The 21,616-nt window shown below is 47.8% G+C and overlaps 1 protein-coding gene across 1 annotated transcript; it reads right to left on the bottom strand.

Moving 5' to 3' along the window:
* Positions 1 to 8,320: 8,320 nt before the first annotated feature.
* On the bottom strand, positions 8,321 to 14,934 carry CD4 (CD4 molecule). The gene is made up of 9 exons (XM_010167611.2): positions 14,874 to 14,934; positions 12,701 to 12,856; positions 12,472 to 12,615; positions 11,956 to 12,231; positions 11,160 to 11,522; positions 10,804 to 11,046; positions 10,595 to 10,713; positions 9,643 to 9,710; positions 8,321 to 8,364 (listed from the first exon to the last, which is right to left on the bottom strand). Exons 1-9 carry the CDS (start codon positions 14,932 to 14,934, stop codon positions 8,349 to 8,351), a joined length of 1,446 nt encoding a protein of 481 aa, XP_010165913.2. The 3' UTR covers positions 8,321 to 8,348.
* Between the last annotated feature and the right edge of the window lie 6,682 nt (positions 14,935 to 21,616).

The raw sequence follows: 21,616 nt of genomic DNA, 5'->3' as shown, positions 1-21,616 counted from the left end.
GCGGGGAGGATGGATGCTGGATGCTGGCCTGAGGGGAAAGGCACAGAGCTGAGAGAGGGATCTGCAAGGGCTGCCTGGGGAGCAGGGTGCCCGGGACACCTGCGGCCCGGGGTGAGCCATGGCAGCAGAGCCGACTCAGTGGTCTCTTCCATCCCCAGCCAGCAGCGTGCTCCCACAAAGAGGGAAAGGAGAAGGAAGGAGATAGAGCAGGAGTAGCGCTCAGAAGGATGGGTTGGTCCGGTCAGACAGGTAGAGCTCCCCCTCCAGCTGGGTCACCTCGGTGAGGGCAGTCCTGGCTAGAAAGTCTTCACAAGGCAGCAGACATCTCGTTTTCCTCGGTTACTGTCTTGCTACTGAAGTGAGGGCACCAACACCGTCCTTCTCCATGTTCCTTTTAGGAACTGATGTCTACCAAAATCTTGGTGATCCTTTCTTCCATCAGAACTGGGATGGGGTGGGACTCCATCTTTCTAGATGTTTAGGGTGCAGCTGCATTAGCACCTCTGTTTGGATCAGGAGAACATGAACAATTTAGGTGAAAGGGCCTTCAAGATAAGTGACAAACAAGCTCTGAGGACTAATGAGAATTCAGCTCTGCTTTGGGTTAGTCTGAAGTAGGCCCCCAGACATCTACAGCGTGGCAACTACGTCAGCCAGCTGTTTTCTTCGACAGATCTTCTCCTGCTGCATCACTCTCTTTGCTAAAGTGGACCCTACGGATCCAGGGTCTGCTCAGCTTTACTACTCCCTCTGACAGGGCAGATTTCATTCATCATTCTAAATGCTGTCTGAGGTGATGCCAAGCACCTCAGATACCAAGGAATTTCCTCTGAGGTTTGTATGGTTAGCAGAGGAGAGATTCCTGATTGAGAAAGCTGGAGGTACTGCTGGTTCTCAGGCCCAGGGGCTACAGCAAAGGCAGTTCCAGAGGTATAAAAGAGATCATCTCCGAGACAAGGCTTGTTTGCATTGCACTGGCTGTTGTGACTGAGGCCTGTTTTAGAAACAATGAGTAGAATCAGGAACCACTAGAACAGATCCAGCTTTGCATCAGGTAGGTGATAAGAGATATTTATAAGGAAGGCGGGTGATTATGACACCGCTGTGCTCTGGCTATCCTTCAACATGCAGGAACTCTGCCACAGTGGAACAGCCCCAGGGTGGTTCATCTCAGCGGTCATTCCAGCGATGGCAGGAGCCAGAGACATGAGAAGGGACGATTACACCCCCCCTCGCCCCTGACCCAATCATTTATTTTCAACTCCTACCATTTGCAAGAGGTTTGTGCCTTGAAGTGAGAAGGTCTCTGTGTAAACATTTGTGCAGCTCCAATTGTGTCATTTGTATGAATTGCTTAATGTGATAACTTCCACATTACCATCCTCTTCTGATTCAGAAGTTGAGTCTCCTCAGTGTGAGCTGTTAGCCTGCCTGCGTGGGTGAATAAATCCTCTTGTTATCTTGGGGAAACAGCAAACCAAGCTTCCGGCACTTTCTGTGCTGCCTGCCTGCCTCAGCTCTGCTCAGATAGGGACATCCTGCAGCCCAGCATCTCTTCATGGCTTGGGCCTCATCTGGCAGAGATCAGTGAGCAGAGCAGGATGGAGACAGGTCCTCCCATCTCTAGGAGGCTTCTGGTTTTGGGAAATGTGGCTGGGTTCTCTGTTTGAGTGAAAGCACAAACTTGAAGATTTATGGTGAAGCAGAATAAATTCTGTGGGAAGGAGAAGAGCACTTACCCTAGGGCTGTCATACTCCCAAGCAGATGCTCGTCCATCCATCCATCTCACCTACATGGATTTCTAAGATTCTCTTTATTTGCCTAGGATTTCCAGACACCTGGTTTCACTGGTTTTGATGAGCGATGGGTCACAACTGCGTATGTGCTGTATATTGACAGTGCAAATGCAAAGGAGCACCAATGCTTGGATCTAGAAATCCTGAAGCCTCGTGGTGCAGGGTTCCCTGCGGGTGCAGGGTTCCCTGTGTATCTAGGAAGTCCAGGCTAGAAGTGAGACCCTCCCAGACTCATCTCCTAGAAGGACTCACAGAGCTGGGAGTGACTTAATTCCTACAGAGCCCAGCTGGATTCTGACTGGTGATCTGCTACCTAAAGGCTCAGTAGCTCACTAGAATATCCTAAGGTGTCCAGGTCCAAAGAAACACCACTGTTACAATATCAGGGTAAGAAATGTTTTCTGGAAAAGTTCATTACATAAAGAGCAGTTATTTCTGAACAGCAGCTCTGCAGGTCCATGGAAATACTCTTCCCAGAGGTGCCCTGGATTCTTAAAGGAACAGAATTCACTAACCAAGAAACGAACACCAGAATCCTAAAAGCAGAAGCATTCACGCAATAGCCAAATTGACTTCACGGGGCTTTGATGGTTCACAGCTCTTATGCAGGACTTTGACAGTGACCGTGGGAGGTTTCACACGTTTCTCACAGATCGTGAATGCAATTAAATCCATCCTTAGAGCCCCACCGTGGCTTACACTGCCTCTTGTGAGGTTACACTGGTGTGCTTGCAGGCAGATTTCCTGGCATCCTGCCTGGCTCTTTGAGCAGGGTGTGGTTAATGGCTAACAAGAATCCAGCCAAGCAGATATTCCTTCAGAAAAGACAGTGACTGCAATGTAGATTTGTCATATCCAAGCCTTAGGATTCTATTTCTAGCACTGTACGGAAAGATTTAGTGAGATTTCTTGGATCATTCGTCTGCGAAATGGGCAAGTGCTAATAGCTCACATCAGGGGACAGACGACTAATGCTGGTCATGAACTATGCAGAAATATTAAGGGCTTGCAATGTCAAAACTAGGATTTGGACTTGTGGATGCTTGTTTACAGCTGAATGTTTTTCCTTACACACCTGTGAACCTTCTAAAAGATTTTTTGTCCTTTGTCACATACATAAATATTTGTATATGATATTTTCCTTGGGTAAGCTTGTCAAATACATTGTCATTACGATGCCTCCTGCCATTTGGCAGAGATGTGTATATCCTCCTGCTCCCCCCAGCCCCCTGCTCACTGGATGTAATGCTTTGCGTGTTCTTCTCTTCTGTACGTTCCTGACCCCTTTTTCATCCCTCCTGCCCTTCTGGCCTCATTGATATCCCAGCGCAGTGAGTTTCAGTCTGTAAAGGATGCAAAAACGTCATTTCAGAATTTAATTACACCACTTTCCAAAATTACTAAACACTTACTTGTTTGTTCTCATACACAGAAAGGATAATTAGGAGCTCTTGAATCATTAATCTGGGAACTTACAATATCTGGAAGGAGATGAAATTATTTATTTTCTTTGGATTTGTAACACAGAATTGCAATTTTCATTTTACCACTTGTTCCCCTAGCTTGTCTAGGTATGCCTGAGATTTCTCAAGACCAGAACAATCTTATCTTAATTCAAAACCAGGCTGGGATTCAGAAGCGCTGCTGACTCGCTGGATGCAGCCAGCCCCTGCCAGGGAAGCTCTCTGGCTTCCCTTGTCGTTTTGGCTGGTGTGGTGTTGTCCTCTCCAGAGCTGTGGTCCTCCCAGAGCCAGTGTCACTGTTACTGCTGTTCATCTCCAGGATTTCACCTCCACACAGCACATAGACAAGCTCAGAGAAGGGACTTCCCAGCGCCGGAACCTGAAACAGGCACTTTGACACCAGCCAGCTGGTGCTGAAGCATTGAGGAGCCAGGGTTTCTCCTCTCTTCCCTTTTGATTCCTTGCCAATGAGGCAGTCTCTGTTACCACCTCTTGTTCTGCTATTCTCTAATTCTCCAAATCTGGAAGCACCTCTAAGGCTCAGCCAAGCTGGCTAGAAAATTAATAGGTTATGAGCCAAAGTCTTCCTCATGGGGGCTGCTGGGGAAGGATGCTGACACACATGAGTCAAGGGCAGCCTGTTGTGATTTGGAGGTGTTGCTTGGATGTGAGCACACTAATGAATCCTGGGGTCCCTCCTGGTGAACACACACTTGGGAATACAGTCAGAAAGGAACCAGTCCAGAGCTGAGCATCTGCAAGGGTCTGGTACTCCTATTCTACCCTCACCTCCGAGAAGGGCGGATGGAAACTACTCTCTGCATCTGCGGTAGGCTGATGAGCCACTCACATAGGCGCTGGAAACTGTTCTTTTTTCCCCCTCGAGATAAAAAGAAATTAGAAGAGGCTGAAGTGCACAGCTTCCTCCTTTCTAGACCTTGGGAACATGCAAAGAAACACACAGGGTCACTTGGCTCTGAAGGCTGAGGGATGCGAGTGCCTTGCTGCAGAGCCTGCAGGGAGCATGAGTCACACGGGCTGCCTGGGCAGATCCAGGCTGACAGCATCCACCGAGTCGCTGCCTCGCCTTGTGCTCACAGGGCAGAAATAGCCCAGGAAGCAGGAGGTAGGGGAGGGGAGGTAGGGTGATGGGCCAGGGTTATTCCAGCCCGCATGTTTCTGGTTCAGCAAAACTGGACAGTATAGTCTCAGCTGCGTCCAAGCCCCTTTCTCTGCTGGAGCATGCAGGTCTGTGGGTCCTGGGCCGTGCATGGGAAGTGGGTCCAGAGGACTGAAGCTTGTGCTTTTTCCCTTCTGCAGGCCAGAAACATGGAAGCAGTAGTATCAGAAAGACCAACACATTAGGGAAAAACAGCACTTCTCAGTTTTTTCTAAATTCTTGCTTTCCTTGATGTTTCCACACCACTGCACAGAGCTCTGGTTGCCGTTGTCATTTTGTAAGTATTGCCATGTATGCCTCTCTGAGTCCTGCCGTCAACTTGGGGCTACTCTGATCAGCTGTCACTGTGTGAACTGACACAGGCAGGATGCAGGAACAACCACAAAAACCATGGATAAAATGCAAAAAGCAAATTTATTCTTGTTACCTCACAGACTGGGGGATCTCTGAAGCAGCACCGGGGGCAAAGGCACGTAAGAAGGAATGCAGGCACTGCAGAGCTCGGTCCTTGCTCGAGAGAGAGAGATTCCAAACCTGCTGCTTTCACCTGGATACATCAGGGATTTTTTGCAGGCAGAAGTTTTCCTCTGTGCTTTGATCTTTCTCACAGCAGGGCAGGAATCCCAGGCATGTTCAGGGTGCCCCTGAGTCTATCCCAGGCTTGTGTTATTGAAATGCCGATGTTCTACTTGTCAAGCACATAAGACTAAACAATGATTAGCAGTGTGATGTATGTGGTTTTTGACACCCCAGCAGAAGTAGCTTGAGCATGTTTACAGTCCTCCTTGCCAATCTCCCATTATAATCCCACAGTCAACACATGATAAAATATGTCTGTCATTGTGTTTGCTGCTTTGTAGAGTTGTACATCACTGTGGTTTTCATCGCGCAGACATTATTCCATTGCACAGTGTAGTTACACCCTTGTCACACCTAGCAAAGGGAGACGTCCTCAATGCCTCCCGAGCAGGAGGATCAGGATACATGCAACACAGCCTGGAAGGTCCTAGGATGCCACAAGGAAGGGACCACATGGAAGTGATCTGACAGGGACACCTGCCTTCTCATCTCTGTCTTCAATGTTTTGTGGGAGTGCTGTTGCCACAGTGTGACCTGCTGCATGGGTCGTGAAGACAGTGTGTTGCATCAGGAGGGGAACATGCTGTTGTATTAGCACAGCCCAGGCCTGGGCAAGATATTACTGCAATCCACTCCAGCTGGGGAATTGTCAAGTACATCTACATCAAGTGTGTCTAGGAACAAAAAAGGTTGTCATGTGAAAAGACAGGACAGACAGGAGAGAGCTGCCAGAAAAAGAGATTTATGAGATCAGAGCCTAGAGTGGTTTGTGCTTGCAGGTGAGTTTCAAGTAGAGTAGGGCAGGGTCACAACTGCTGAGATCAGAAGACCTGAGGAAATGTACAGTGTTGAGGAAGGCTTATCACTCTTGTTACACTCATCCAGATGGGAGAACTGGAAACTGCATCTGTGGACACAGCTGTGGACTTACAGGCACCCCAGTGGCACCATCACATCCACTGTAACACCAGCCAGGTCACCTGGAAATGAGTGGAGGGACCTTCTGCACTGATGCTGAGAGCATGAGCCTGACCACACTTTGAAGGTCGGTCCCAGCTGTGAGTGGGGACACAGCCTTTGGTCACTCACAGGGACTTCCAGCCCTTGGAAAAGAGCAGAACGTGGCACTGGGGTTGCTGAGCTAAGGGTCATGTGCCCACATAATGCCATTCTTTGCCTCATGAGAGGACCAGCCTGGCTTGGAGACTGCACAGCTGCCTGCCAGCGTGAGATCAGGGCTGTGGTGGGGCAGGCACCATCAGGCAGCACAGGCACTGGTGCCAGCACTCTCTGTTACCCAGGCATTTCATCCAGGTAGGCCTGATTAGCTTAGCCTTTTTTTTTGTCAGGTTGATCTTCTCACTGAAAAAGTCAAGGCTTGTGTTTTTAGGTACAGAGGTGGTTGGCCCAGCTGCCAGAACCTCAGGTGAGCATCTAAACTGCTGGAAATGGCTGCAGTGCCAGAGGAGCTCATGATGGATGCTCACCCAGAGTGCTGCTTTGTCCCATCTGGAGATCAGGTTGTACAAGATAATCCCTCTGCTGTGGACACCCATGTGAGTGGAAAGGGGAGCTGACTTGGGTACAGGAGCAGTTATTTAAAGAAAAGGGTCTGGGCTGCAGGAGCAGGGGTTGGTTTTGGTTGAAGGGACTATCCCAAGCACTTTGTCATGATCGCTATATTGACCACCACTGACCCTGTGCTCATTTTCCCTCCTACAGCTCCCAAAACCAACCTCTCCTTAAGCCCTGGTGATGCTTTACTTAGCAAACCGATGGGCTTCACCCATCTCCCAATTTATACTGGCAGTTTGGGGACAGAACAGGAGCAGGAGGAGTGACTGCATGCACAGGATATGGACCAAGGCTTTTCCAAAGCTAATGTAGTTTTGTGAGCACAAGCAGAAGCTATGGGAAGGAAAATGGCATTAGCACGAGCCTTTGTCACTCCTGTTTGTGTGAGGACAGCGGTGGAGGAGCAGGCATGACCCTGGTGGTGGCTGCCACAGCTGTGGGGCTGCGTCCGCACTCCAGGGGTGAGATGGGGTTGTGTGGGGGGGGAGATTTCCCCCAGCTCACAGGTGTTGTCTCTGCCGTTGTTGCCACCTGCCTTTTCTCTGTCAGTAACGGCGCCGTGCGGGTGTGACTGCTACAGAGAACCCCCCTCCTCCAGCACCGGCCTCCTGCCGAGGGGCTTTCTGTCATGGGGAGCTGTTCCCACAGCCCAGTGCCCTGCTCTGCCTCTCCCAGCAAGCCCAGTGCAGACAGACAAACCTGGAGCACAGCCAGTGACAGCCGTAGGACCTCAAGGCCTTTTTGACCCGCCACGAACAGATGGTAGAAAAACTTCTATAAACACAAGGCTTCTGTGTACATATTTTAACAGTATTTTTGTTTCAGGACATGCTGGCATCTCTGCTACACGCTTTTACTTCCATCCTAAATTTCCTGGGCTTTTCACTCCCTCTTCCCATCTCCTTGAGCCAACAAGGAGCCATTTTCAGTGGCTTTCTCAGAAGCATCTCTTTGCACTCTGCGGGCTTGCACAGTCCAAGGCTGGTTTGTTCTAGGAAATGACTTTGTCACCCCCTTCCCAAACTTATTTCATTGATGCTCACAACGTCTTCAGGCTCTGATCTGCAGGAGTTATAATCCCACTGCTCGTGTTGTTTTGACTTGTGCATTGGTTTATTGTGGGAGAGGCTGAGGGCTGGGGCTGGGGGACACTGTAGGGCTCAGACTGCCTAGGAAAGGCAAAAGAGGTCAGACAGGTTGCACAGAGAGCAGAGGCTGGTGCATTAAGGAAGGCTTGTGGCAGCCAGGGAGGTGGGAGATAGTGAGAATCAAGATTCCACATCCAAGCAGGAAAGGGAGAAATGTGAATCTGAACCAGACAAGAGTGCCTCAGAAAAAATTTAGTCCAGCTTGCAAAGAAAAAACCGAAACAACCCCAATGTAATTTATTGTAGCTCAGGCAGATAAAAGAAGCGTATAATATCAGTTCTACAAGGTCAAACTAAGAGCATAGGCAAAATAAAAGCATATATATATATATATGTATATATATGTGTGTGTATATATATCTTCTGTTCAGTCTCTCATTATAGAACTGAGGCTCAATCAGAATCCTTAAGGGTTTCTTATCTTGTCCATCAGCTCCTAGCCAGACAACATCCCTCCATGGGATTAGACTGGGGGAATGATGAAGGAATACAGAATTACATCAAAACAGGAGAAAGGGAGATGGATTCACAGAGCACTATGGGCTGGCAGGTGTTTAGGTCCAGGCAGAGACTTCATCAGTCCCTCTGACTCCAGCGCTTGCAATCCTACTTATTCAGCCGGCTGCAAGAGAAAAGTATGATGTGAGTACCGGTATTGTGGGGGTGAAAGGCTTCACTTGGATACCTCGAAGCCAGCCACCCCCTACTTTTTTGCTTAGTGCAGAGAATGACTGCCTGCCTCTGTAGCTGAGGATGCAAATGGTTCCTTGTGCACCCACGTGGCTGTGGTTTGGGTTTCAGTGACACTGAGCTGCTTACTTGGCAAAGAGAGTTAAAGAACTATTGTATCAGCACTTGTATCGCACAGATTTGTCTAGTTTTTGATGTAGTTGTGTGTGCTTTGTCCTCTCCTTATGGGGATTATTTTTTAACCTTGATAAAAAGTAGGTGAAAACAAGGTGAATTTTTTGATGCATGTTAAGCTAACCAACTCTGCATATACATCCCAGCTAGGAAGTAGCATTTGCCAATAAATACTCCCACTGAATTCTCAGAGACAGTGAAAGAAAATAGGTGAAACTATCACAATTTGCCGCTGCCACTGGTGAAAATTAAGCAGAAGTCCAGTTCTGTTCCTATACATTCACTGAACATGTTCATGCATGACATTTATACTGTCTTTAGCTCTCCAATTCCAGTGACAGAATAGCTGTCAGTGTTTCTCCACAGCAGCTTCTGATGCCTGATAGCATATAAGCTAAACGACCTGGAAAAGGGCAGCTTCTCTGCTGAGAAATCCCTGCTCCCAGGAAAAGGGCCAAGGACGTGATGGTGTATTCCATATCACCCAAGGCCTTTGGGAGAGGGCATGGTTCACAGTGTGCTGTGGGCTTCTCCTCTTTTTCCTTGCTCCTAAGAGGTTATTGGCAATTTTCACAAATTGTAATCCAGCACTGTGCTAGCAGAGCTGGAATCATGGATGGACATCACGGATTTTTAAAATGTAAGTTTCATCTTTGAACTTGGTGGTGTGCCTTCCACCTCCACAACCTTGATATTCACGTCCCAGATCCACTGTGGAACCTATCAAAGGACTCTGGAGCTCCTGCTTGGGTTTGGACAACATTTCTCAACATCAAGGTAATTCAAGTGAAAATTCTCTGCTCCAAAGTTTCCCAGGACAGTGCTACCATGGGTTTGGGGTGTAACAGGAAATTCATTAAACATAGCTCATGAGTCTTAAATGTGACTTAACATGAGTAAGAGCTGAAAATGCTGAAATGCAGCTGTACTGTAGCACCAAGCAGACTCAAGCTCCAATTTTCCCTGCTTGACCATCCAGCTCCCGTGTCTTGAAACCAAGTCTTTGCCCACTCCAGGCGCACTCATTGCCACTTACTGTTGACACTGACATGTCTTGTTTTCCAGCAAGTACTGTCTTGCTCGTATCATCCTTCTTGTCCGTTGCTGCCAAGAGAGAAGGGATAAATAACAATTGGATGTTTTTATGCTTCAAATGCTTTCCTCTGAAGTGGTGGTAAAGTACTGTCTGACATCTGCAGACTGACTGTCTGTAATCATTTGCTTAGAGTCTCGGGATTATCATAGAGTCATAGAATGGTTTGTGTTGGAAGGGACCTTAAAGCTCATCCAGTTCCACCCCCCCTGCCATCAGCAGGGACACCTTCCACTAGACCAGGTTGCTCAGTGCCTCATCCAACCTGGCCTTGAACACTTCCAGGGAGGAGCAGCCACAGCTTCTCTGGGCAACCTGTGCCAGTGTCTGACCACCCTCACAGTGAAGAACTTCTTCCTAATATCTAATCTAAACCTACCCTCTCTCATCTTAAACCCATTTCCCCTTGTTTTATCATTAACTGCCCTTATGAAAAGTCCCTCCCCAGCTTTCTTGTAGCCCCTTTAGGTACTGGAAGGCCGCTAGAAGATCTCCCTGGAGCCTTCTCTTCTTCAGGCTGAACAGCCCCAACTCTCTCAGCCTGTCCTCATAGGAGAGGTGCTCCAGCCCTCGGATCATCCTGGTGGCCTCCTCTGGACTTGTTCTAACAGGTTCATGTCTCTCTTGTGTTGGGGGCTCCAGAACTGGATGCAGTACTCCAAGTGGGGCCTTACGAGAGTGGAGTAGAGGGGCAGAATCACCTCCCTCGACCTGCTGGCCACACTTCTCTGGATGCAGCCCAGGATACAGTGGGCCTTCTGGGCTGCAAGCGCACATTGCCGGCTTGATTGACCTTTTATCTGTTCTGCCCCACACCCAGACAGAAAATCAGACTCCTCCTTTGTTTTGGGGACACTGTCATCTCTTCACCTTTCACAGGGACCAGGGCACTTACCCTTCTTCGCTGCCAGCTTATACCACTTATAATGCACAGGCATGTAAGGCCAAACACCAACACACTGCCTCCAATACTTGCTCCAATTACCACATAGCTAATCCAAACAGGAGCTTCCTCTGTGGAAGGAGAAAAGTGTTCAGAGACTGGTACAAAGAGAATTTTAAGGCTTTTGGGTGGAGGCAGGGACATGGTGCTCATTTTCATACCCACGGAGTAATTGAGGCTGATCTTCCTGTCATTGTCTTCCATGAGGTGACAGTTCCACAGCCCTGCAGCACTGACGTTCACCTCCACCTTTGCTCCATGCTGCTTTGAATTCTTGATGTCCACTTGAGTCCCATTCACACGTTCCCAGCGCAAGTGGGTGTTGGATGGGAGAGGACTGGAGACCTGGCAGATGAGGGTCATCTTGGCCCCTCTGGGAAGTGGCCCAACAGGGTTAGCTGAGACTGCAACAGTAAGAAAAGGACATATGGGTGAGGGGATGGGAAGATGGGTCCATCCGTACTCCAGTGGCCTCCAGACTTCTGCAGCTTTTAATCTCCTGATCCACTTCTCTCACCTTTCATCACCACCAGCTCTATCTTGCTCTGCACATATCTTCTGTTGTACTCCAGCTGGCACTGGTACTGCCCAGAGTGGTTGAAATGGACTTTGTGGAGTTTAATTTCTATGGTGCTTTCAGGTTTACTTTCAGGTATCTCAAACCAAAAGTGGCTGCTTTTTTTGGTCACATGCTGCTCTCCCCGTGCTGTGGCATTGAAATCAAGTAGCTCATGAGCGGCTGCACTTTCTTGTTGTTTCCAATTCAGTTGTCCTGTGAAACCCTCTTTCCATTTTATCTTCTGGAAGTTCAGAGGCCATGACAAAATGACGGTGCTATCAATAGCTACATACTTTCTTTTGAAGTCTGGATTCTGAAAACCTGAATTAAGAACAGACAAGGAATATAGAGTCAGGGAAAGCCATGGCTACACTTCCCCTTGTCCACTCTTGATCTGGAGAGATGCACCCTGTGCTCAGTTGAAAGACAACTTGGAGAAAAGCCATGAGATATACCCCAGGAATGATAAACAGTTAGTGTCTGAGAATAGTTTTTAAAGAGCTAAAGCTCCCAAGCTCACCAGAGCTGAGAACAGACTCCAAGGAGAGGGGGATTTTTAGGACAAGTCTGAGGAGGAAAATGGGAGCAAATGTGGGACAGAGCTCAGGCAGCAAAGCAATCCCCAAATTGCAGTGTTGGAAGCCCTGGGAAATCAACCCCGGAGCACAACTGCTTGAGATGCTGGAAAGTAAAAGCTCAGCTCATGTGCTGGTTCCCAAGCCTGTGTGTGAGTCGCATGTTTGTTGTCACATACCTAATACCTTTACGTCAAAGGGGATGTTCTGATTAATCAATGGAGAATCTGAATGGACATGACACATCCAGGTCCCACTATCCGCAGCCTTCAGTTGCTTTAACTTCAGTATGTATTTTTGAGGAGTCTTGTTTTCTAAGATATTTGGTCTTACTATGTTATTGTTACTGTTAAACAATGTGATGTTGAGGTTGGGTAAAGGATGGGATGAATTTTGCATCAAAGTCAGCTCAGGGACTTCATTTGGCAGGAAGTGCCCGTCTAAGGAGATCGTCACTGTAAAGAGAAAAAGTGCAGCCAGTAAGTAAACTCCTCTTCCTGCAAGAGAGGGATAAGTATCACAGCAAAGAGAATACAGAGACTTTGTGCCCTAGAGATGGAGGAGAAATGAACTATGATAGCCCAGGCCAGAAGAAATAGCAGCTGGATAAAGAATCCCAGCAGAGATGTCTCTCTGAGCTCTATGGTTGCCTCCACTCTCACCTCCTCATGGGTAAAAGCCCTCCGATCACTCACATTTAAAGACATGCAGTGAGATACTGACTGTGTGAGAGCCATATTCACAGGTGTAGGTGCCAGCATCGGAGAGCCTTAAGTCCAACACCTTCAGGCTTCTATTGCCAGAATCAATTTCAGATCGATCGGACATGGCAGCTTTGCCTTTTGGAAAAATAAGTTTGGTTAGGAGGGAAGAAGTTTCTCAGGCATGTATTAGGGAGGAGGGTTGATGAACTGGAAGCCTTACCTTTCAAATGGCTGGTTGTAAGCACCCTTATAACAACCTTGTAGTACTTCCAGGTCACATCTGATTTAGGAGGTACACCTCTGCAGTTCAGGATCACCGCCTGTCCTGCGACCCCAATCTGCAGTTTGTTTTGCTGAGCCATAATGGGGCTCAAACCTGAAAGTCAATACCCACCAAAAAAAGGCATACATTCACTTTCTGAAGGGTGGCTCAGTGAATACTTCCCATCCCTCCAGAAAGACACAGATATTTCTCCTCCCTTTCCCGGATACTGGGAAGATTAACCTCAATTTCTAAGTTTTTCACTCCTTTGTCTCATCAATCAACCCCTTTTCTTTTCAGCTCCATAGCTTCCCTCCCCTCCACTTCAGGCTCTTTACCTGACTAATGGCTATTCTGTTTCATAGACATTCAGAAACAGGGAAAATACCAGGGGTTGTGGTGGATTTGCCATCCTTCATAATTTTGAGAAGTCAACAGTTTTACTGAAACAACCTTCTTCCACTGGACAAGATTTTGTTGTCCTCCTGGTAGCAAAGGCAGGACAGCATACACCAGCCCTCCTTCGTTCCCCAGTCAAGACTGAGGCAGCACTGGCAAATTTGTTCACCCCTTCTTCCAGTTTTTGCATAGAGTAAGACTGAAAGCCCAAGAAAATGAAAGGATAAAGTGAAAAAAACAAAGAATGAAGACTGGCCTAACAGCGGGTTCCTGTTCTTGGGATGAAGGCTGTGTGGCAGTAAAAGAAGTAGGATATATAACATTGAAGAAACATTAGGAGTGGTTTCTTGGAGCAGGCACTTCCTTTCCTTCACTGTAAAGGGGATTTCTGCAGGAGACCGTAAGAAGGAGATGGAGTTGCCAGAGATACAATTGGGAACAAGGGGGTTGAGGTCTCCTGCCTGATTGCTGGTAAGCTTTCAGAGCTGCCTAACCTGCACATCCCCCAGGTGACCTTCATACTGGAGAGCCACAGAAATGCAAAATAAAAAGTTTACATAAATTTAAGGGAGAGTTTTCCACAAGTTACGTATTCATCCAAGATCATAGGTAATCTGCAACACTGGCAATACAGGTTTTCAATAATTACAAATTGGATCACAGACAATGATGACCTTGTCTAAACTGAGAAATTATAAAAGCTATTAGTAAGAGTTGGCTTCTTTTGCTTTGCTTTTGATGCTAGGGTGCATAAAAGAGTTCCAATCTTTCCTCTGCAGCCAGAGGAATCACAGCTGAGCATCTGAGAAATGGCTTGGCCTTATTCAGTCGCCTTCCTTTCTTGGAAAATGCGCACTAAAAAATTCACCAAATCTTACAACATTAGCAGTCACAGTGAGCAATCTGGTAGCATTACATTTGTAAAGGCAAACCTGTGATGAGAAATACAGCCCAGGCAGCTGGAGGCAGCGTGGAGGGCAGTATTTTCCACTCTGTGCTCAGCGTGCACCCTGGCTCTCACAGGAACCCCACTCCTGCATCTCTATGGGGCAGCTCTCCAAACCTGGTGATGCTCCGGACACCCTGGTTTTGGCTGTCAGGCTCAGCAGGCAGGCTGGGAACTGCCTGAGTTCCAAAGCTGGAGTTGTTCATGCTGCCTCTGAAGTGACAGGACATGGATGTAGGGAGCCCCTCAGCTTCTAGCCCCTTGGTCCTCATCTCTACTGCAAGGCCCCACAGAGAGCTGTTGAGCAGTGCAGGGGTGGACCAGACAAGGTCAGAAGGCAGCTGTCACAGCTGCATCGCTGGAATGAGCCTGCTCTAAGCCCTGTCCAGTATGTTACATGGCAAATTGGGAGGTATGGCAAATTGGGAGGTATGGCAAATTGGGAGGAACCTAGAATGGCTTCCAACTGGAAGAGGGTAGACTGAGATGGGATATTAGGAAGAAATTCCTTCCTGTGAGGGTGGTGAGACACTGGCACAGGTTGCCCAGAGAAGCTGTGGCTGCCCCCTCCCTGGAAGTGTTCAAGGCCAGGTTGGATGAGGCTTTGAGCAACCTGGTCTAGTGGAAGGTGTCCCTGCTGATGGCAGGGGGGTTGGAACTGGATGAGCTTTAAGGTCCCTTCTGACCCAAACCCTTCTATGATTCTATGATAAAGCCACCTGGAGTGCCGAGAGGCTTGTGAAAAGACTGTAAGAAGCAGGAGGGTTCACTGAGCTGAGGACTCACCCAGTTGCAGAATCAAGAAGATGGCAAGAGTGCTGCTCACCACCGTGCCACATGACTTCATTGCTGCAGGAACACTCCTCCCTGCTGCAGACCACAGGGCTGGAAATGCTGCTGGTGCCAAGGGATGCTATCCTGGAAGACCCAAGTGCTCTGTTAATAATGGTTGATTTTCAGACCTGGGTGGATGAGGCCCATGTTCCCAGTCAGTACGCACCATCCTTCAGTGCAGCAAAGTGGAAATTCATTGGTAAAGACATCCAAGCCCCATGTTTCAGCAAAGAATCCAGCTGCAGGGTTTGATATTAAACATTTCATTTTACTCATCTCTAGGTTTCTGGCGTTCATTGGACTGCAGGTGTTTATATTGCCAAGAGTTCTGTGGTTTTTTACTTCTCTGTGATGGGTTATCGTCGCTCTTGCAGCGATTAAGGCTAAACACACACAGGGCTTCGTTAGCAAGAGCACAGCCAGCAGGAAGTCGTTATTTCCCTCTCTTTGGCACACCTGAGGTCTCATCTAGAATACAGGAGGCAGTTTTGAGCCCCCAGTACAAGATGGATGCCAACAAACTGTACACTGTCCAAGTACTGGGACGGTGGGGAGGCTAGAGCACATAATATACATGGAGAGACAGAAACCTGGGTTTAGTAGGGAGAAGAGAGGCAAGGTGGGATCTAATTTCAGTCTCCCATTTTCTAAAGGATTTTACCTAGAAGGAGGAGCCACATTCTTCTTGGAGATGTACAGGAGAGGAACAGGAAGCAGCAGCCATAGGTTGCAGCAAGGAACTATTGACTAGATATAAGGTGCCCAGCTGTGAGCAGGAGGTTGGACTGGAGACCTCCAGGGGTCCCCTGCCATCTAAATATTTCTGTGTGATTTTGTGATTCTATGATTAAGGCCATCTTTAGGTTCTTCTTATTATTGGGCTTACAAGAAAGCTGGGAGGGACTTTTACAAGGGCAGTTAGTGATAGAACAAGGGGTAATGGCTTCAGACTGGTAGAAGGTAGATTTACATTAGACATTAGGAAGAAATTCTTTCCTGTGAGGGTGGTCAGACACCGGCCCAGGTTGCCCAGAGAAGCTGTGGCTTCCCCCTCCCTGGAAGTGTTCAAGGATGGGTTGGATGAGGCTTTGAGCAACCTGGTCTAGTGGAAGGTGTCCCTGCTGATGGCAGGGGGGTTGGAAGGAGATGATCTTTAAGGTCCTTTCCAACCCAAACCATTCTGTGATTCTATGATTCTGTGATTAATATTTTTCTTTAGTTTGTTTGTTTGGTTTTTTTTTGTCTACTCATTTCTTACCTTAAAAATCTCAATAACCAAGCCTGTTGTTGGAAAGACTTGCATGAATTCTTAGGACTATTCAGCAAAAAGTCTGAGGAAAAGGGAGGAATGAGGTCAGAAAGAATCATAGAATCATAGAATGGTTTGGGTCAGAAAGGACCTTAAAGCTCATCCAGTCCCAACCCCCCTGCCATCAGCAGGGACACCTTCCACTAGAGCAGGTTGCTCAAAGCCTCATCCAGCCTGGCCTTGAACACTTCCAGGGAGGAGGCAGCCACAGCTTCTCTGGGCAGAAAGCACATTGATGGCAACAAATCCTTAAGTGTTAAGGTGAGTTATCAAATTAAATGAAGTAACTGACCATAGCAGAGACCAAGTGCTGGTATCAGCTGCCCCTGCGTGGGCTAACAAGGTGAAGGGGACAATTGTTGCTGATGTGAGGGGACTACCGAGCTCTCCATCCCCAAATCAAATCATATGTCACAAAAAGGATGCCAAGCAATCTGGGGAGCGAGCAAAAACAGTGAGGCAACCTCACCCCTCCGAATGCAGACACTTCCCATGCCAAGATGCCCTTGGGGTGGGCCTTTCTGCTGTTTCTTGTAAAAGGTGTCAACCCTATGATAGCTTGTCCCTGGCAGGCATCCACCATCCCTCAGAGACCTCCAAGAGACCTCTTGTAGCCAAGGTGGCTGAGCCAAGAGTGACCTGGGAGCCAGCTGATGAGGCACTGGGGCAGCTCAGAAGCATTTCACCTCCAAGCTGGTCAGGATGAGGTAAAGGTTGGAGGATGTCAGGTTTGTGAAGGGGAGTTGGAGAGTGCTGTGTGAACACTGACTGCACAGAGACCTGTTAGAAAAGGTTTTATGAGCAGAGCTTAACTTGTAAGGCAGGAAGCTCAAAGCTGGAAATGCTTCTAGAAACACGCATAAGACAAGGCAGAGTGTTAGGGTTGCAAAGTGCAACAGAGAAAGTCACGGAAAGAAGAGGAGTATGAGGTCATCAGGAACAGGGGAACTTGGAGAGTATGGGGGCTGTAAAGAAAACACGGGCTTCATCTAAAGCAAGAGAGGCTTCATTTAAACCAAAACAGCACCTGGCTGCTGACACATAAAGTAAGAACTTTTTTAAACAAAGACTGGGGAAAATACAGCAAATATAGATGAGCATATTATGTGGGCTGAAGCATCTGAAACACAAAACCTCCATGTCCTCAAGTGAAGGGTCAGGCAGAAGCTGACAAAGCTCAAGGGACCAGCACTGGGAAGCAAGCTGAACAAACCACATCCTGTTTTAATGGAGTACGGGAAAACGCTATGGATGCTGTCAATGGAGAAAATCAGATATCAGAAGTAGAACTGATACATAGTGGCGACATGTTGGACAGGTTGTCCTGATTTCAGCTGAGATAGAGTTAATTTTCTTCCTAGTAGCTGGTATAATACTGTGGTTTGGATTTAGGATGAGAATAATGTTGATAACACACTGATGTTTGAGTTGTTGCCGAGCAGTGCTTACACTGAGTCAGGGACTTCTCAGCTTCTCACACCACCCCGTCAGCAAGTAGGCTGGGGGTGTACAAGAAGCTGGGAGGGGACACAGCTGGGACAGCTGACCCCAGCTGGCCAAAGGGATGTTCCATACCTATGGAGGTGGTTTTTGCCTGGCTGGCAGCCAAACACCACACAGCCGCTCACTTACCTTCCCCCACCTGGGAAATGGGGGGAGAATCAGGAGGGTAAACGTGAGAGAACTCGTGGGTTTAGATAAAAACAATTTAATAATTGAAATAAATTGAAATTAAAATAATAATGATAATAACAGTAATAATGGAATATAAAAATGAGTAATGCACAGTGCAATTACTCACTACCTGCCAACTGATGCCCAGCCTGTTCACAGATAGACATCCCAGAGGAGAACCAATCCCCAAACCAAAACCACAGTCCTGGAAGAAGCAAGAGACCCCAAGAGATCCAAGAGCTTTCCGGTCAACCCTCATTAATATATTGAACATGATGTTGTACGGTAGGGAATATCCCATTGGAGTATTCAAATGCCAAGCTGGGTTTGCCAATTTACTACACTCCCCTTTAATTTCTTCTGCACCTGCAGACTAGCAAAACATGGGAAGTTGGGAAGTCCTTGATTTTCTTAGTAACAACTAAAACCAGCAATATATTATCAACGTTCTCATAACAAATCCCACACTGAAACCAAAACACAGCACTATCTAGCTACTAAGAAGAAAATTAGCTCTATCCCAGTGAAACCAGGGCATCGTATGATATCATACTCAGCATATAAAGCTGAGCGAAGAAGGAAGTAAGGGACATTTGGAGTGATGGCACTTGTCTTCCCAAGTAACCATCATGCATGATGGAGCTCTGCTTTCCTGGAGGTGGCTGAACACCTGCCTGACTGTGGGAAGCAGTGAATGAGTTCTTTGTTTTGCTTTGCTGTCAAGCACAGCTTTTGCTTTGCCTATTGAACTGTCTTTATCTCAACCCATGAGTTTCCTCACTTTGACCCTTCCACTTCTCTCCCCCATTCACTGGGGGGAAATGTGAGCAAGCAGCTGTGTGGTACTTAGTCGCTGACTGGGATTAAACTGCGAGAGACATCCAAGCCCAAGGAGATCTGGATCCCTAACAAAAAAATTCACACTGGTTTTCAGAGAGGTCAGTAGGATAGTTGGTGGGAGGGTCACTCATCTCTTGCTGGTAATAGAAGCCTCCTGTCACAGGTAGCGCAATAGGCTGAAGTCGTAATGGGATCGAACTCAAAAGAAATGCAAGAATAATTTTATACAATATTTATATGTATTATTCGAACTATTAAATAGAATATATTCTATTAGAGGACAATTTAAAATTGAAATTAATTCAAATGATCAGAGCACATGAAACTGTCAAAGAGTAGATGAAAACATCAGCACTACCTTTACACAGAGATCAGGTCAGCATGACTGACAATCTGACAGCTAGACAGGGGTACACACGTACCCATATGAAAAATACAGGTGCATGAGCAAGGCAGCAGCCATGTGCACCACCAGAAGAAACACAGATGGTGAAGGCTCAATCAGAGAAGATTTGTGGCTTGCTTCCTGTAAAGCAAAAAACCCATCCCAGCCCCAGGGAATATTTGCATGAGCTGTTTTGTGTGAAAACACTAAAACGAAGGAGCCAGTGACTGGAGAGCACTTCTAAGAAGATGCAGTAGCAGTGACCAAGCAGTTTGCTGGGCTGCGCTACAGGATAAAGGGGCAACAACAAGGCATCTGTGTGCCTCTCACTCCAAAGAAACATCTATAACTGAGAACTGGCGTTAGGCCCTGGGTAAGATCCATTCCTGAGATGACAGAAGAAACCTTGTCCCTGCTGTGAACACTCATGTCACCTGTCCTAGCGGGACCAGCAGGAAAAGTCAGCCCCCACTCTAAAGTGGTATCTACAAATTAACAGGGTCAGTGCTGGGCTGCAGATTTTTTAAGTTGTTAAACTTGAAGCTAATGGAACAGGTAAAAAATAATGAAATCGCTGAGTCACACATCATTATTTTGTTTTGGCTTGGAATCTCTCTTTTCCTGTCATCTTACTGCTTCTGTTTGTTCTTCTTTTTGCTACCTGGTTATCAAGTGAAACCACAGAACCAGCACACTGTGGGACCGGTGAACTGCTGACCGTGCACATCTTGGTAGGTGCAGATTGATGCACCTTTGTTTTCCTGTTTCTTCTCGTGATTTCACATGTTCTGCATTCCTACTCCATTCACACTAATGGTATTTCTGTGGCAGATCTCCACAAAGTGATGTTTACCACCTACATGTTACAAGTCAGTGGGGAAAATGGGTTGCCTTCAGCTAGAATTTCTTTCATACACTTGCTCTCTCCCTGTTTATCTCTACTTCTCATGCATGCCGCTTCCTATTTTCCCCCTGTCTTTCTTTCTCCTTCTGTGTCCCTCTGGGTGCGATCACAGGCAATGCTACTCTGGAGTCTCCAGGTCTTGGTGAGCAAGGCTCTGCTCTGTTAACCGAGCAAGTCGCTCTCATTAGCGGATGCCTATAGCAGACCCGCAGCCTGCTTACAGGAAGCGTAGCTGTATCTTCTGGTGGTATTCATAAATTAAGTGGTGTCAGGAAATGTCCCCAGGCACTGGAACACACTCATCAGTCCTGTTAAATTGCTAGAACATTTCCTGACATATTTTTGGCCCAGGACAACTCTTGCTCCCCTGAGCAACTCCTGGGATGCATTAGCAGGGGCCAGGGACCACTCCCATTAGGTGAATGGCATGTGGCCAGTTCATTTTGGAGGTTAAGTGAGTTTAATAGCCCAGACCATCGCAGGCCAGTTGACTTCGGTGCCAGAAATAGTCCAGGCATACTTGATTTATTAGCACATCTAGGGACGGAGGAGCAGGGCTCCCTCCCAAGTGAACATTGATTTCCATTTCATTTTAACTTCTCCCTCTCATTAGACTGGTTTAATTTCCTCCTTGACTTCTTTTAATAATCCCTGCCTCTCTGAGGGATAGGAAAAGGAGAGCTGAGGTAGTGAGCGGTCTGGGGGATGATGCCTGCAGGACCAGGCATGGTCTGGAGAACATCTGCTTGGGAGAGGGGCCTGCAGCCCCTTGCTCCCTCCAGCATCAAGCCCCAGCCGGTGACGGCTGCAGAGAGCTCTCCCCCAGGCTGGCACCGGCGTGACATAGGAGGAAACTGAAATTAAAAAAAAAAACCCCAAACTCAGAAACCGCTCCTGATGCAGAGTATGCCATCTCCCTCTCTCGGTGCTTTCCTCTTTCATGCAGTGCGGTTTTCTTGTTTTCTTCTCTCGCTCTTGCTTGTGGCTGTGCTTTTGATCCGGCAGCAGCTCACCGTGTCGGGGCGGGGGGGCCTGCCAGCCATCCCTCCGCGCTCTCCCTCCTCGCAGCCTCGCTTCCCTTGCCCCCGCTGCCAGCCGAGAGCCCGGCAACGCAGCGGCTCTTGTCCCTGCACATCAGTTTGGCTTGGCTTTGGAGTTACGGCTGCTCTGTCAGGATCGCTTCTCTTTGTCTTCGTTTGAGCAACTAAAGCAAAGCTGACTGGGCTCTTTTACTGCCTACCGGTTTCCTTGAAATTACTTATTAACATTAAAGCAAACGTAGGTGAGCGGCAAGCAGGGCAGAAGAGCAAATGCAACAAAAACAGCCAGCAGAGAGCGAAGAGGTGGTAGCAGTGAAGGTCATTTCACAGACCCCACTAATCCCTGGAGTGTAAATGGCCCCAGCTGTCCTGCAGACACAGACTAGGCTGGCCAACCCTGCCTTGATTTCCCCTCAAGAGTCTCCAGCCATTCAGCCCCAAAGTCCCCCTGGCCCAGCCATGTGCCTGGACCCACATGAGGGCCACGAGAAGTGGCTCCATCGCCACAGCCCGGGCTGGTCCCTGTGGCCTCTAAACCCTCCA

This window comes from Antrostomus carolinensis, unplaced genomic scaffold, assembly GCF_000700745.2.
Source record: "Antrostomus carolinensis isolate BGI_N321 unplaced genomic scaffold, ASM70074v2 scaffold13755, whole genome shotgun sequence".
NCBI classification, from domain to species: Eukaryota; Metazoa; Chordata; class Aves; order Caprimulgiformes; family Caprimulgidae; genus Antrostomus; species Antrostomus carolinensis.
The sequence above is the reverse complement of the archived record's forward strand: the minus strand, read 5'-3'. Positions and strand labels throughout refer to the sequence as shown.

Bases quoted from the DNA above. Each gene is read 5' to 3' on its own strand.
- CD4 (XM_010167611.2), bottom strand. From the start codon at position 14,934: ATGAAGTCATGTGGCACGGTGGTGAGCAGCACTCTTGCCATCTTCTTG. The intron at 10,714-10,803 runs GTATGAAAATGA...CTCCTTCCACAG, and splicing joins CAGCCTCAATTACTCCGTGG to AGGAAGCTCCTGTTTGGATT. The intron at 9,711-10,594 runs GTAAGTGCCCTG...CTCTCTTGGCAG, and splicing joins TAAGCTGGCAGCGAAGAAGG to CAACGGACAAGAAGGATGAT.